Raw genomic sequence first — 15,905 nt, 5'->3', positions numbered from 1 at the left:
CCCCAGCAGCACCGGAGCTTGCCTGGAGGGGAGGGGCTTTCCCTGCTCTTTGTTCCGTTTCAGCAAACACAGCAACGAAACAGAGGAGGGTGGGCAGTAAGACCCTGAGGCAGAATGCAGGAAAGCAGCCGCTTCCTCTTTTCAGGTTTCGCTTCTCCGTGCAGCGTGCAGCGCCGCGATTTGATTTTTGCATGATTTTTCGGCTCCAGGGACCACACATTCGCTCTATAACACGCACAGACATTTCCCCTTCCTTTTTAGAAGAAAAAATCTGCGTGTTATAGAATTATAGAAGGAAAAATACGGTATTCCTGTCGAAACTCTAGTGAAAGGGATTTCCACCCTGCCATACAAAAGGCTCTGCCCCTGGCAAAGTCCAGCCGCCCCTCAGGAGCGTCGGCCATCGAAGTGTCCCCTCAGAAGACTTCAGCGCAGAAGGCAGAGCTGAAGGAATCGGCAACTCTTAAGGTTCTTGGGTCTTAAACTGCAAATTTCCTGCCGAGCTCTCCCCAAAATTACTCTCCCTGCGAGGTAAACACTGAAGTATTTGGAGAAATGTCTTTTAAAAAGCAAAAGCAAAGATAGTTCCCCAATATATATGAAGCTGCCTGGCATCAGGGGAGACCATTGGCCAACCCAACACAGAATTGCCTAGCCAACCTCCCCTAACCTGGAAGAGGATTTGGACTACAACTCCCATCATCCCTGACAATCAGCCATGCTGGCTGATGGGAGCTGGAGTCCAAGGACGTCGTCAAACTACAATTCCCATGTGCACCACCCACATCCGCCTAGGGCTGCCACTCACCCCGTCCATGTGGCTGGCGATCTCCAGCATCCGTGTTTGTGTCCAGTTAAGGTCGGGGTTCAGCTCGAACTGAAAAGGAAACAGAAGCGGAGGTGGTGGGAAGGGACTTGAGACACTGGGGGCCGAGCTCAGCTCTCTGCATCTCTCTGTCTGGCCCTCGGGACTCTCCCCAGGCCACGCCCCTCCTCCTCCAGGCCACACCCCTCCTCAAACACTTCTGCCTGGCAGCAAGGTGCGCATGAACTCTGATCATGCCTCCTGCTTCTTTGAACAGAAGGTGAGAAGTGTGCAAATACAAAGAAAAACCTCAGATTTCCTGCACGACAAAGTTAAGGCCCTGTCCTGTACCACATGTTTAAAGCCCAGGTGCCTGAACAGGTTTGGGTTCGCTATGGAATTCCTGTATTTAAATACAGTGGCACCTTGGTTGTCAAAGTTTTTTTTAAGTTTTCAAAACATTTTCACAATAACCTTCAAATCAAATAATTGCATTCCTTCATAAGTTGACTTCCCCACCCTCACCTCTGCAGCGTTCTTACTCAAACCTTTTTCTACTGCATTATATCTTCATCAGAATTCCTGTATTTTTTTTATTTTTTAAGACAGGGGTCGGCAAGGTTTACCTCGCCTGGGCTGGTTCACTCCCACGGAGATTGCTCCATGGGCCAGATCGCATCTGTGCAGATGTGATTTCCGGCGCCATGGAAGCGAGCCCTGCTCCGCGCTGCTCCGCGGCATGGGGACTCGCCAAGCGGGCGGCTTGGTTCGTGGGACATTTAAACGACCCCCATGGGCCGCTTGTGGCCCATGGGCCGCAGGTTGCCAACCCCTGTTTTAAGATTTACACACCGCTTTATTTAAAAACAAAACAAACAATAACAACCACCCACCTCAAATTAGTTTACGGAGAGAATAAAATGATGGAATCATCAGCTAAAAGCAATGATTTGAAGCACAGAAATAAAACCCGCAATAAACAGGGTAAAACATACATCCAAAAACTCTAGGTGTTTGGGTAGGCATGTCTTAAGCAGAAATGTATTTAGCAGGCTCTGAGAAGAGTACGGCAAAAGTGCCTGCCTGATGTCAAGAGGCAGGGAGTTCCAAAGTCCCTGTAAGATCAATTTCTTACAGATGTGGAGTGGGTATTATGTGGCACTTGTAGCCGTGTCAGTTATACAAGTGGGCACGTCTGGAGCAATGTGATCTTACAGGTATACTGGCCCCAAGTGTTAAGGGCTTTATAGCTTGAACTTGAGCTGGTAGCAAATCAAGAACCAGTGCAGTTCTCTGAGGACATGTGTTTTATATGGTGACAAGGCCTCACTCCTGCAATTGCACAGATTCCTCCCTTCAGGGACTACTTTCAACCAATCATCTTACCAGACTTACTCCTTTCTGCGTACCACGGCTCTAATAGATTTACCAAACGACAACAGATTTAACCATCGGAAACGTTCAGTGCAGATTTCTCTGGGAATTGGTTTCCGATGGGGACAGTGAGGGAACGAGGAGAAACAGGGAAACCTCTCCTCGTTGAGATCTGGCAACTTGAGGAATCGGCCCATTGGGAAATGTCCCTCACTGGGTAAAACTGCACATTTGCGGTCCGTTTTAGAAGAGACGCCATTGCGCTTTCTTTCTAGGAAGCCACGAGGAATGTGTTTGCATTTGTGTTAATGGCTTCGCCATGGAGGGCCGGGGACGGTAGGAACATTGCCTCACCTCTGCTTGGTCAGCCACCATCACTAGCTCCACAAATCCACGTTCAGGCTCTGCCTCTCGCTTCGCCTGGGAGATGGGGCGAAAAACACCGTTAAGCACCTGGATTGCTAATGCCGGTCAGAATAAGCAGCCGATGCTCTGGCCCAGATGTTCAAAACGTACCCTTTGTAGCCGTGGGTGGAACTGTCCCCGGGACAGAGAGACCAGCACGCATTCCCCCGTCTCTTGCCTGACGGACTCAAGTCTGTAGGCCCTTGTACCCTGATCCTCTTCTGCGCTGGACTCCAGGCTGTAGCTCCTGTCGCTGGACACAACCAGCAGACCACTGGCAGGGCGGAAAGCAAGAAAATAAACAGTCAACCACATTTTGCCCACGGAAAACCGCAAGAGTGAAAGGAATCTGCTCAGGGGTGATCCCTCCGTCCTCCCACAGAGCTTCGCCTCGTCCAGCCTCTCCTCATACCTTAGTCCAGAGCAAAGGCAAACATTGGCCCAGGAATCTCGGTAGCCCTGGATCTTGCCTCGATAGCAGCAATTGCCCTGGAAGACGGAGAAAGAAGGAAGAATAAGCACAGCCTCCCAGGTTTGGAATTATAACCCTGCCCCCTGCTTTTCTTTTCTTTTCTTTTCTTTTAATAATATTTTATTAAGTTTAACGATAAAAGCGGGAACAATCAAACCAAGAACAATAAAAGCACAAAAAGAAGAATATAAGACACAACAATACAAAGTTTCACAAAACATAAAATATAAACATTTAACCTAACAAGGGAAAAAGAAAAATCAATCAACACACAAAAATGGAATAAGAAAAAACACAAATCACTCTTTTCTGATTATTCATCTTTGATTAACTTATTTTCCTGACTTCTTCACGCCTCCCTTTTTTGCATCCCAATTTAACAATTAATTCAGCAAATTCAAATCCTGCTACTTTACCCTTAAATATTTTACCTCCCAATTTTATAAACTCAAATTTCTCTTGTCACCAGAACCCCTTCATATTATTTCAATGTCATCAGCCCTGCCCCCTGCTTTTCTCACAGGAGACATGCCCCATCCCCTTAACCACAGGGGCCACATGACCTGGGATAGCTCAGTCAGTACAGCAAGAGATTCTTCATCTCAGGGCCATGGGTTCAAGCCCTGCGTCGAGTAATGGATTCCTGCACTGCCAGGAGTTAGACCCGATGACCAAGTCTATAAAAATCTATGCCGTATGTTGTAAAGCACTGTGATGCCGTTCTATGGCTTCCCCCGGAGAATTCTGGGAGCTGGAGTTTGCTAAGGGTGCTGAGCATTGTCATGCGCCCTCCCTACTCCCCTGAAAGAGCTGCAATTCCCAGAGCGGTTTAACAACCAATCCCTCTTCTTCATAGGAAACTCTGGGAACTGTAGTTCTCTGTAAGGGAATCAGGGGTCTCCTAACAACTCTCAGCGCCCTTCACAAACTACAGCTCCCAGAATTCTTTGGGGGAAGCATGGCAGCTTAAAGTGCTTTAAATATAACCCTTAACTTAACCCTTCCCAGCTCCACAATAACCTTTTTGAGAATACAGCGGTACCTCGGGTTAAGAACTTAGTTCGTTCTGGAGGTCTGTACTTAACCTGAAACTGTTCTTAACCTGAAGCACCACTTTAGCTAATGGGGCCTCCCGCTGCTGCCGTGCCGCCAGAGCACGATATCTGTTCTCATCCTGAAGCAAAGTTCTTAACCCAAGGTACTATTTCTGGGTTAGGGGAGTTTGTAACCTGAAGCATATGTAAACCTGAAGCATCTGAGGTACCACTGTACAACAACCAGAATGGTACACAGTGTGGTTGGACTATGAAAGACCTGAGGCAGCTACCTTTTCCCAATGTGAAATCCGCCATTTTCAGAGTTTCCACCCACAGGCTGGACTTTTCCCCCGTGAACCCTCTGCTGCCATGACCCCAATCTCTCTTTCCTGGCCAAACGCTGCCCGCTCAGATCCCAGCCTGCTTCTCCAGCCCTGGAGCTGGCACCTCCGCTGAAACCTCTGCATCGTGGCAGAGTCCCAGCTGGCAGAGGAGGTGGGCCCAGGAATAAACATTCCCCAGGCCCCGGATCTCGGCGGGGATGGGTGCCAGCAGAGGAATGGGCTGCGCAGAGCCAGAAAAACAGATGCCCACCTCTGTGCTGGTCGGATGCGTCGCCCTCTCCCTGTTGGAAAGGTAATAGACGAGTCCTTGGGTGCCTGCCAGCAGCTCCCTACAATGGAAGACATACAAATCAGCAGGGACAGACTGTGGATTTGGAGGACGCAGGAAGGTTGCAGGGAAAAGATGGCAACAGAGCTCCTTTTTAAAATTTGCCCCTTGAATCAGAACCACGAGGACTGGAAGCTTAATTGATTTTTAGGTGAGGGACCCTAGCAGAGAATGTGCCTTGCATGCAGAAGGTCTCGGGTTCAACCCCCAATAGCATCTTCAGACAGGGCTGGGAATATCCCTTTCTCTGAAACCCTGTAGCCCCACAGGCAGATCAAACTGAGCTTAGATGGCCCTTTGGCCTGATCCTGCAGGGATCTTGGGTTACTGCGGCTCTCAAACTCTTCTCTCTGGGCCGCACTTTCAGAATAAACATTTGCTCGTGCCAAACTGAATTTTTCAATGGTAAGAAATGCAATGGAAAACAAAAAGATTGCAACTGGGATTGTCCTCAATGTGGTTTAATACACTTTGCTCTCAGTTTGAGAAGGTATCTAGCCATATTCTGAAAATAAATATATATTTTTTGATACTATACAGGCAACGGCTGTTTGCACGGAGGTTACGTTCCTGACCCTTGCATGTGTCGACGGAGCGTACAAAACCCCACCCTTCTCCCACCCAACCCCCTTTTCTGGCCACTTCTGGGTTTGTTGCGATGTGTGGATGTGCAGTCACCAGCTGTTGCCTGTACTCCACTGAAATGTTTAAACGTTTCTCTGATTCTCCTCGCATCTCCCTGCCCCACTTGCCAAGCTCTGCGCGACACCCTTGGAGGACCACTGGATTACACTAAGATTCGGGGAGGGGGTTAGGATAAAATGGTGGACATGGCCCCCTACTTTATTTCCTGTGGGTTGTTTTAATAATGTGGTGGTGGCTGTGGAGTATCGAAGAACCAAAATAATTCCAGGGGCAAAGCTAGAGATTTCTGGTTAGAAGGCTCTTGTCACTTCTGCCCACGATGCAAACCCGAACTCACCGATTCTGTACCAAGTCCAGGAGGAGGCGATCTCCCTCGACCTCCAGCACAACCCTCAGCCGAGCCGGGAAGCCCTGAGACCCCTGAAAAGGAGAGAGGTGATGGTTGGCAGAAGGCGACAGAGAACCCATCATGTTTTCTGTGCGGACAGATCTCACCTGCCCCTGCTTAGTAGGTAAGAAAGGGTATCGCTGTGAGCCAGAGCAAGTGGCTGAGACCACCCTCTCTGCATGCAAGCTAAACTCTTTCCAAAAGTGCCCCCTTCACCAAGGCCAAACCTAGGGCAGGGGAAAAAAAGCTCCCTTCGTCCCCTTGATGGCAGGAAGAACCTCGCCCAGCTTAGCTCATTGTCCTCCTGCAGGCGTGAAGGGGAGTGGGGGTGGTGTGTGACCGAGCATGCTGCGCAGGGGTGTCTGCTTCTCTCCCCCCACCCCGGCCATCCCCACCCAGCATTTCCTGCCCAGGAGTAATACCCGGAAATGCTTGGAGGCTCCCAGCATCCGTGGGTCAAGCAAAGGATTGGGAGGGCAGGCTGAAGGCTTGGGGAGAGGGGGAGGCGAGTGGCACCGGTTGCAGAGCGCGATGAGCTCATTTGGCCAGCTCAGCTCGAGGTCACGGCGTCACCGCAGCTGCTCCACTGCCCCCTTTCCGACCGCCTCCAGCTTTCTCCCGGTTAACAGATCTCTCTCCAGCTGGAAAGCCGGCAGGGAAACTCACCAACGCCGCCTCCTTCAGGCTGACGGGCTGCCCGCCCCGCAGGATCGTTGGCGAGATGGGCCACGAACAGGTCCTGTCATCCCATGGCCGCTGGGTCCCGACATCTGAAATTGGGAATGCGCAAGGGGTTACTCTCAGTTTCGTGTTTTCCTGCAATCTTAAATTTGGCTCACCGCTCCAATCTACGCTTAGTTTTTTTTCAAGCCCTCGTGGAAATTCACCAGCTTTTCAGCGTCAATTTCTCCCACCCACCCCCCACGAGATTTTGTTTCACTATATAACGCATATAAAACCACAGGGACTTAACAGGTGAAAAACGAAACTACAAAATCGGCACGTAGAATGAATCCCATAGCACGTGGGTTAAAGCAACAAGAGGATCAGCGTTATCAGATTATCAAGTCCAGTTCCAGATTTGTCAGGCTTGAAAATTACGGTTTCGCTGCATACATGATAAAAGGGTGACATATCACCTTAAAAGTGTCTGGAAGTTTTCATTCTTGTTGATTTTAGTGCTAATTTCTCATGCCCGTTTTTTTGGTATGCAATTTCAACTATTATTTTTGCAAAATAACATTTTCCTAGACACAATGCTCTGCTACATGCTTTTTTGACTAATGCATACATTTTGACGCACACAACGTCCTGCTATATGTATTTGAAGACCCCTCACTCAGCTGGAATACAGAATTGCAAAATTTGGAGAACTGCACATTTCAAAGGAGGGCGTTCTGGTTTGCAGATTGTTCCGGGAACTGCAGATATAACAAGTTCTCCTTTAAATGCAAACGGAAACAGATTTCTTCTCCAGTGCAACACGGAATGCCAAAAAAACAAAGCATTCGCCGCCTCCCTTCCCTCTCTGCTCCATCCAGTTGAAAGCCCTTTTCCCCCCACCAGCTTTTATGCCCAGCCATGTATTAAATCGGTATATTGGAAAGTCTGGATTCCCCATGGAGAAAGCTTGCGATGCCGTCACCTCAATGAATAATGCAAATGGACACTGTTATAAACAGTTGCAAGGCCTAATTGGTTCAGCTTCTGAAAGGCATGGAAACAGTTGTGGACAGAACCTCGGCCCTCCAGATATTGCTGGGCTCCCCAACTCCCACCATCTCTAAGCACTAGTCATACTGGCTGAGAGGCTGATGGGAGGCAGAGCCCTATACAGCACCTTGAGTCCTGGCTGTCTGACCTTTGGAGGGGGCCACAGTTCCCCTTGATCTGCCCTACCTTCTGAGTCCCTCACCAGACTTTGACGATCTTATGGACTAGAAACCTGTGTGGTGTTGTGCACAGGTTTTTTAGTATTATTATTATTCTTTTGCACAAGCAGAATTCAGCCTTAGAGCTGAAATACAAGCAAGATTATGTCATAATAGACTTCTCCCCCCCCTTCCAAGGAACTAAAGAAAGGACTTCCTGCTGAAACACTGGACAAAGTGCATTGAGATGTGCAGCAAATGAGCCTTTGCTCAAACAGGCTTAAGGGCTTAAATGGTGCTGGAAAGGGGAGGGTGGTGAGCTGAAAGCAGGGAGTGGGAGGTGCAGAAAAGGTGACTAACATTACAAGCCCATGCATGTTTACTCAGAACCATCCCCTGCCTGTTCGATGGGGCTCATTCCCTGGTAAAGGTACACCTGGTTGCTGTTTGACCTGACATGTTCGTGCACAGATGAAAGGAAACGTCTTTCTAAATCAATCTTTGGTCCATCAACACCAGGATTGGTCACACTGGCCTGCAGCAGCATTCCAGGAATTTGGGTGGACTAAGCTCCTTCCTACCATCTATGAAGCTGCCTTATGCAGATTCAGCCCATCAAGAGAAGTATTGTCTACACTGGCTGGCAGCAGCTCTCTGGGATTTCAGACAAGAGTCACTTCCAGATACCAGGAGCTGAACCTTATAATTCTGCATGCGCTCTGCCACAGAGTTCTGGGCCTCCCCCTAGAAATAACGCAAGACCCCAGCCCCCATCGTTCAAAACGTATGACTGATTGGAACAGGAACCTCGGAAGCCGCCTTCTGCAGAGTCAGAACGTCGGTCCTTCTAGCCGAGTATTGCGTGCACGGGCTGGCAGCAGCTCAATTGGGATTTCAGACAAGTGCCTCATCCCAGCCTACCTGGAGATCCTGGGAACAGAACCTGGCACCTTCTGCATGCAAAGCAAGCGCTCTACCAATGAGCTACCGCCTGTTTGCTACACCATTTAAGAACTGTGAAGACCATCTGAGTGAAGGTTCATAAAATAGTTCAGCTGGTGAGAGCATACTCCTCCTGACAATGCCAAGGCTGCAGGTTCAATCCCGGTAAGGGACAGGTGCATATTCCTGCATTGCAGGGGGGTTGGACTACATGACCCTCAGGGTTCCCTTCCAACCCTACGGTGCTGTGAAAAGCACATCAGAAGGGCCCAGCTGGATCAGGCTAAAGGCCCACATCCTGTTCTCACAGGGGCTGCTAGCCAGATGGAAGCCCGTATTCCTCTGCTCACTTTGACATCTGGCCCCCAGAAGGTTGCTTGGAAGACGATGCAGCCCAGGAGCTCAAGAAGGGCAAAGCCAAAATCCATTGTGGAGGTACCAGTTTAAAAATTTAGCAGGTGGCCAAGGAGAAACCACATGGATTTCTGTGCATATAATAATAATAATAATAATAATAATAATAATAATAATAATAATTTATTATTTGTACCCCGCCCATCTGGCTGGGTTTCCCCAGCCACTCTGGGCGGCTTCCAACAAAGATGAAAGATACACTAAAATGTTACACATTAAAAACGTCCCTGAACAGGGCTGCCTTCAGATGTCTTCTGAATGTCAGGTAGATGTTTATCGCTTTGACCTCTGATGGGAGGGCGTTCCACAGGGCGGGCACCACTACCGAGAAGGCCCTCTGCCTGGTTCCCTGTAACTTGGCCTCTCGCAGTGAGGGAACCGCCAGAAGGCCCTCGGAGCTGGACCTCAGTGTCCGGGCAGAACGATGGGGGAGGAAACGCTCCTTCAGATATACTGGACTTAGGATAAGTTGAAAGCCAGATTGAAGATCCTCTTGGAAGATTGCATCCGATCGAGGAGTGCACAGTAACATAAACGGAGCGTTGTTATTGGAGAGGCACTAGAAGCTGAGTATGCAGACACACAATGCCCCCCCCCATCACTTCCAGGGGGTTGAGTAGATTTTAAGGAGTACAGTAAAAACCTCTACCAGCTCCCCCCAATTTCTTAGCTGCCCAAACCATAGAGGTTGGTTGGACTCCAACTCCCATTAGCCAGTGCAGCCAATGGTCAGGGATGATGGGAGTTGCAGTCCAACACCTTTAAGAGGGTCACTGGTTCCCTTTGTCCTTCACACGTCCCAACCAATTGGGGATCACAGGTTAACTGCACTTAACAGAGGTGTGAAGCAGGGATGGGGAACCCACAGCCTTCCTGACGTTGCTGGACTCCGACTCCCATCAGCCCCAGCTAGCAATGGCCCACGAGTCAGGGAAGATGGGAGGTGGAGTTCAGGACCACCTGGAAGACCCCAGGTTCTTCAGGTCTGCTCTTTAGGATCCTAGGAAGCTGCCTTAATCCAGATCACTCTCAGAATCGCTGATCCTGGCTTGGTAGCAGCTCTATCACATGGGAAAGGGCCGTGCTACTTCCTTCGTTCTTGGAGTTTTCCAGAGGAATCAGACTGGCCACTGTTGGGAGAACTGACAGATAATGCCTTGAGAGAGAATATTATGAAAATGATGTATAGGTGGTACATGACCCCAGTCAAGCTTGCAAGAATATACCACTTGCCCGACAATAAATGTTGGAAATGTAAAGAAACTGAAGGTACATTCTTTCACCTTTGGTGGACGTGCCCAAGGATTAAGGCTTTCTGGGAGATGATCTATAATGAATTGAAGAAGGTACTTAAGTACACTTTCCCTAAGAAACCAGAGGCTTTTCTCCTGGGCATAGTAGGCCAATTGGTGTTAAAGAAGGATAGAACTTTCTTTATGTACGCTACAGCAGCAGCAAGAATACTCATCGCAAAGCATTGGAAGACACAAGACCTACCCACCCTGGAAGAATGGCAGATGCAAGTAATGGAGTACATGGAAATGGCGGAAATGACTGGCAGAATCCGAGATCAGGGAGAAGAGTTGGTGGAAGAAGACTGGAAGAAATTTAAAATTTATTTACAGAAACATTGTAAAATTTTTGAATGTTAATGACATTGAAATGAACTGAAGGGGTTCTAGCAACAAGGTAAAAAATAAGATTGAATTGATAATAGATAAATTAATTGGATATGAATTTGCTGAACTAATTTTCAAAAGGGATACAAAAAAGGGAGATGTGAAGAAGTCAGGAAAATAAGTGAATCAAAGATGAGAAATTAAAAAGAGGGATTTTTGTGTTTTCTTTTAATGTGTTTTTTCTTTTCTTTCCTGTTTTTCTTTTTCTTTTTTTTCTAAGTTAAACTTTTGTATTTTTTGTATTTTATAACTTTATATTTTTGTGTATGTGTTTTCTCTTTTTTCCGTTTGTTGTTATTCTTAAAACTTAATAAAATATTACTTTAAAAAAAAGACAGATAATGGTCTAGAGATGGGAGTTTTGCTCTGATCCCACAAAATCCCCTTTATATCCCTAGGCATAAATTCTGAAAAGCAGCCTTTAACCTCCCTTCATCCTAAACTTCTCGATCCCCCATTGTTTTGGAAGCGGAGGACCAGGGCTGCCAACTCTCAAACAGGTAACTATAACGAGGATAGCAGATAACGGAGCCTCCAGGTTCAGAGGCAGCCTACCTGCCGGCAGAGCAGCCACACCCAACCTTGGTCCCCAGATGTTGCTGGGACTACAACCCCCATCATTCCCAGGTATCATTGCCCATGGTCAGAGGATGGGAGTTGTAGTCCCAACTGTGTCTGAAGAAACCAAGGACGGGCTAGAGAGATTAACGGTGGGGAGAGGGCTCTTGGCTTCATAAACCTGTTGGAAAACAAACTCATGGATGTTTGGTCTAGCGTTGCCAACTTCTGCAGCTGCGCCTTTAACAGCAATTTGACCTGCAGCAGTGAACAGGTGATCGTATTACTTTCAATGTCATGGAAAGTACACCTGCTGATTTCTCCATCTCAAACCACTGTTAAAAAATGGAGGGAAAGGGAAAGGGAAAGGGACCGCTGACCATTAGGTCCAGTTGTAACCGACTCTGGGGTTGCAGCGCTCATCTCGCTTTATTGGCCGAGGGAGCCGGCGTACAGCTTCCGGGTCATGTGGCCAGCATGACTAAGCCGCTTCTGGGGAACCAGAGCAGCGCACGGAAACGCCATTTACCTTCCTGCCGGAGTGGTACCTATTTATCTACTTGCACTGGCATGCTTTCGAATTGCTAGGTTGGCAGGAGCAGGGACCGAGCAACGGGAGCTCACCCCATCACGGGGATTTGAACCGCCGACCTTCTGATCGGCAAGTCCTAGATTCTGTGGTTTATCCCACAGCGCCACCCGCGTCCCTTCCACCCCCCAAATCCTCCTCACCTGCCTTCTCCGGCTATCAGCAACCTCCACCCAAGATGGGGAGAGAACCTAGGAATATAGGCAGCTGCCTTCTTCCGAGTCAGGCCCATCAAAGCTCAGTACTGTCTACACTGACTGGCAGCAGCTCTGCAGGGTTTTCAGAGAGAGAGTCTCTCGCAGCCCTACCTGGAGATGCCAGGGATGAAACCTGAGACCTCCTGTGTGCAATGCAGCTGCTCCGCCACTGAACTATGGCAAAAACGGCCTCTTTCGGCTGCTGATTCAGAGGGCAAGAGTATACCACACACCATACAGGAAGCCCAGACTCTCACAATGAAGGGTGCAGTCAGAAAACAGTGCCAATCCCAGCTTTCTAGATGAGCAAGACACATTTTCAAAGATGCACCTATCTATAGCGTTCAGTTATTTTCCAGGGCAGGGAAGTAAAGGGCTGTGACTTTATTGTCATACTTACTTGAGAGCAATCCCATTGAACGCGATGAAAACATGCCTAAACGACTCAGTGCTTAATTTGTAAAGGGGTGGGTGGGTTAAAATCTGTTAGCAGCAACTCCCCTCCCCCTCCATTTTGGAAATTTCCCCTCTAATATTTGATATGGGTCTATTTACTGTGTGATAATGCAAATGCCAGGGACGCGGGTGGCGCTGTGGGTTAAACCACAGAGCCTAGGACTTGCCGATCAGAAGGTCGGCGGTTTGAATCCCCGCAACGGGGTGAGCTCCCGTTGCTCGGTCCCTGCTCCTGCCAACCTAGCAGTTCGAAAGCATGTCAATTTGCAAATAGATAAATAGGTACCGCTCCAGCGGGAAGGTAAACGGCGTTTCCGTGTGCTACTCTGGTTCGCCAGAAGCGGCTTAGTCATGCTGGCCACATGACCCGGAAGCTGTACACCGGCTCCCTCAGCCAATAAAGCGAGATGAGCGCCGCAACCCCAGAGTCGGCCACAACTGGACCTAATGGTCAGGGGTCCCTTTATCTTTACATGCAAATGTCCTCTGAGCATGCTTAGGGGCACCTTCATCTTGTCTGACAATCACATACTCCAATGAAGAGGGTTGGCCAATGGGGAAGCTGTCACACTCCAGATGTTGCTTGGCTCACAACAGTCCCAGCCAATTTGGCCAATGGTCGGGGGCATAAGTGCCAACTCCCTGGGGCACTGGGTACCCGAGCACCCTCAAAATTTCCTATGAAGGGGCTGGGCATGCCAGGGTCATGCACACTGCATGGCACCAACGGTCAGGGATGATGGGAGCTGTAGTCCAGCAACATCTGCAGGTCTACAGGTTTTCCACTCCTGTCCTGGACCAATCATGTCCTAACCAATCAGGGATCACATAAAAATGGATTTACAGAGGTCCAAAGGATGCGGCCCTCCATATGATGTCAGACTCCAGCTCCCATCAGCTCCAGCCAGCATGGGATGATGGGACCTGGAGTCCGCAAACATTTGGCAAGAGAGATACAGAGGTTTCCCAACCCTGGTATAACAGCTTAGAAGAGAGAGGCTGCAATTCTAACGCCACTTACCATCGAATCCAACGGGAATGACTTATTTGCAGATATGAATAGAACTGCAACTTGAGTCATCAGGAAATTCCGCTCCTACCTCTCCCACCTCACTACTGACAAGCTGCTGTTTTCTCTGCAACACGCAATAATGCTGGCCTGATTTATTATTGTGAGCACCTGCTCTGCATGCAAATGGCCCCAAGTTAAATCCGCAACATCTCCAGGTAAGCTTGGCAATAAAAACACCTTTATTGAGAGCTGCTGCTGCTAGGCAGCCAGTGTGGATATACAGAAGATGGACCAATGAACTGACTTGAAATAAGGAAGCTTCACAATAACCCACCTGCCTTGCAGGGTTGTTGTAGCGGATCAAAACAAGCCAAGCTATGCTTCCTTTTTTTTTTTAATGCTGCAAATCTTCATGCGTATTTACTCGGGATTCCCAACGCCGCCGCGGCTTTCTCGCTTCCCGGGTCAGCCTGCGTGGTAGCTGACTGCAAACGGACCCGCGCTTGGGAAGACGTAACGTGTGAAGGCGGCCCCAAAGGGTGGCGGGGAAAGGGCTAAGCGGCATACGCCTCTCTGACTCACCGTCCTTCCGTGCTCTCGAAGTGCCTTCGCGCCGCTCCGGCGTCGCTCCGGGGAGAAAGCCGCCAACCCCGAAGGGAGCGCAGGAAGCCAGAAGTACGCCGACCCCCCAAAGGAGCGCCATGCGTCTCTCGCAGCCGCCGGGGAGCCGTGGGAAGGGCCGCACCGACGGTGCGCCCTAGCGCGCAACAACCGCCGGCTCCTTGGAGAGGTCCGTGCGCCCTTGGCGGCGCTTTCGGGGCGCTCGCTTGGAGAGCAGCCGGAGATCGGGGCGGCCAGGAAGGGAAGCAGCTTGGCTCCGGAGCAGCAGCCAGGGCAGTAGCCAAGGCTCCGGCTAAATCCCTCCCCGGGGCCGGGCTGCAACGGATCAGGGGCCGCCTCCTCCTCGGCCCCGCCGCCGCCTCCGCCCGCCCTCCCGCCTCGCATTGCAGCGCAGCTGCTGGGCCCGCCCGAGAACGAGAACTTCCTGCCCAAGCGACCTTCAGCCTCCGCCCGGCTGCGCGTTGCCAAAGCCCGGCCCGAGAAGCCGCGGCGCGCCCGTCCTCCTCCCCGGCTGGCGCAGGGCCGGGACGCGCCCAAGGAGGGCGCACCGGGCGGGCGAGGCGCCAGCATCTCCGCCCGGCCGAAGAAGGGGCTCCGAGGCTGGGAAGCGGCGCCGCTTCCGAAAAGGGATTGGCAGCAGCGGGGAAGGGGGGCGGTGGAGAGCTTCGGGATTTCCCTGCTCCAGAGGGAAGGGCGAGGCGTGGCATTTTGGACCTGACAGGAGTTGCCAAACAGAATAATAACAATAACAACAATAAAAAAGATCATCTTACCTGCGAAATCGCCTTACCCCAAACACGCCCACTCCGCTGCTCCAATCTGCAAGACTGGCCCTGTTGCAATCCGCGCATAACACCTGCATAGTCGTCGTCCCACTTTTGTAAGAAGTTACCCTTTGGAACTCCCTGCCTATTGATGTCAGGTCTTTAACAGGACCTGCTAAAAACATTTCTGTTTAAGCAAACCTATCCAGATATGTAGAATGTTGGCCGATTTTTAAAATCTCGTTTTTTTTAGCTTACTGGTTTTTTTAAAAAAAACTTTTTATTTTTACTGGTTATTTTATTCTTTCATTCTTTTTGTAAATTGCTTCGAGGGCTTTATGATGGGCAAGCAGTATATAAATCTTTGAAATAAATACATTAAATAAATAAATATTAAAAATCATAGGTAAAGGACCCCTGGACAGTTAAGTCCAGTCAAAGGCGACTGGGGTTGCAGCACTCATCTCGCTTTCAGGCCAAGGGAGCTGGCATTTGTCCACAGACAGCTTTCTGGGTCATGTGGCCTGCAAAGAGGCGTGGCCTGGGGAGAATCCAGAGGTCAAAACAGAGTAGTCTGGAGGGCCACATTAAGCCTGCAGGCTGGAGGTTCCCACCTTGTGTTAAGAAAAATTGAGATTAGGGCATAATATCCAACTTTCAGATTGGGAAAGGTTACGGAAAACTGATTTGAAATTCTCGGCGTGCTGTACATTGAAAGAAAACTATATGAAAATGATGTACCAATGGTATTTGACTCCCAGGAAGTTAGCAAAAATGTCTAAGATAGGTACAAATATCTGCGGGAAATGTAAAGAAAAAGAAGGCACCTTTTATCCTGTGTGGGGGTCTTGTAAGGTAATAAAAGCATTCTGGGAAATGATATATAATGAATTTAAAAACATGTTCAGATTAACTTTTACTAAAAACCAAAACCACAACCCAGAGGCTTTTCTATTAGAAATTGTAGGTGCTGAAATTCCAAGGGAGCAAAAAAAAGACTTTTT

General features: G+C 49.3%; 1 protein-coding gene across 4 annotated transcripts in view; it reads right to left on the bottom strand.

Moving 5' to 3' along the window:
• ADAM15 (ADAM metallopeptidase domain 15) overlaps nucleotides 1-14,547 on the bottom strand; it is a 46,808-nt gene extending 32,261 nt beyond the window's left edge. For 2 of the 4 annotated variants that reach the window (XM_083715623.1, XM_083715624.1), the window contains exons 1-8: nucleotides 14,099-14,547; nucleotides 6,465-6,568; nucleotides 5,748-5,830; nucleotides 4,688-4,766; nucleotides 2,997-3,073; nucleotides 2,696-2,858; nucleotides 2,534-2,599; nucleotides 809-877 (exon numbers count right to left, since the gene is read on the bottom strand). In XM_083715623.1, the coding sequence (XP_083571749.1) occupies nucleotides 809-877; nucleotides 2,534-2,599; nucleotides 2,696-2,858; nucleotides 2,997-3,073; nucleotides 4,688-4,766; nucleotides 5,748-5,830; nucleotides 6,465-6,568; nucleotides 14,099-14,219 (762 nt within the window). In that variant the 5' untranslated portion in view covers nucleotides 14,220-14,547. The remainder of the gene's footprint in view (nucleotides 1-808; nucleotides 878-2,533; nucleotides 2,600-2,695; nucleotides 2,859-2,996; nucleotides 3,074-4,687; nucleotides 4,767-5,747; nucleotides 5,831-6,464; nucleotides 6,569-14,098) is intronic. The other 2 variants (XM_083715625.1, XM_083715626.1) reach the window with 1 other exon arrangement.
• Between the last annotated feature and the right edge of the window lie 1,358 nt (nucleotides 14,548-15,905).

Source organism: Podarcis gaigeae, assembly GCF_964106915.1.
Source record: "Podarcis gaigeae genome assembly, chromosome: 16".
Taxonomy (NCBI): Eukaryota; Metazoa; Chordata; class Lepidosauria; order Squamata; family Lacertidae; genus Podarcis; species Podarcis gaigeae.
This window is presented reverse-complemented; position numbering and strand designations above follow the sequence as displayed.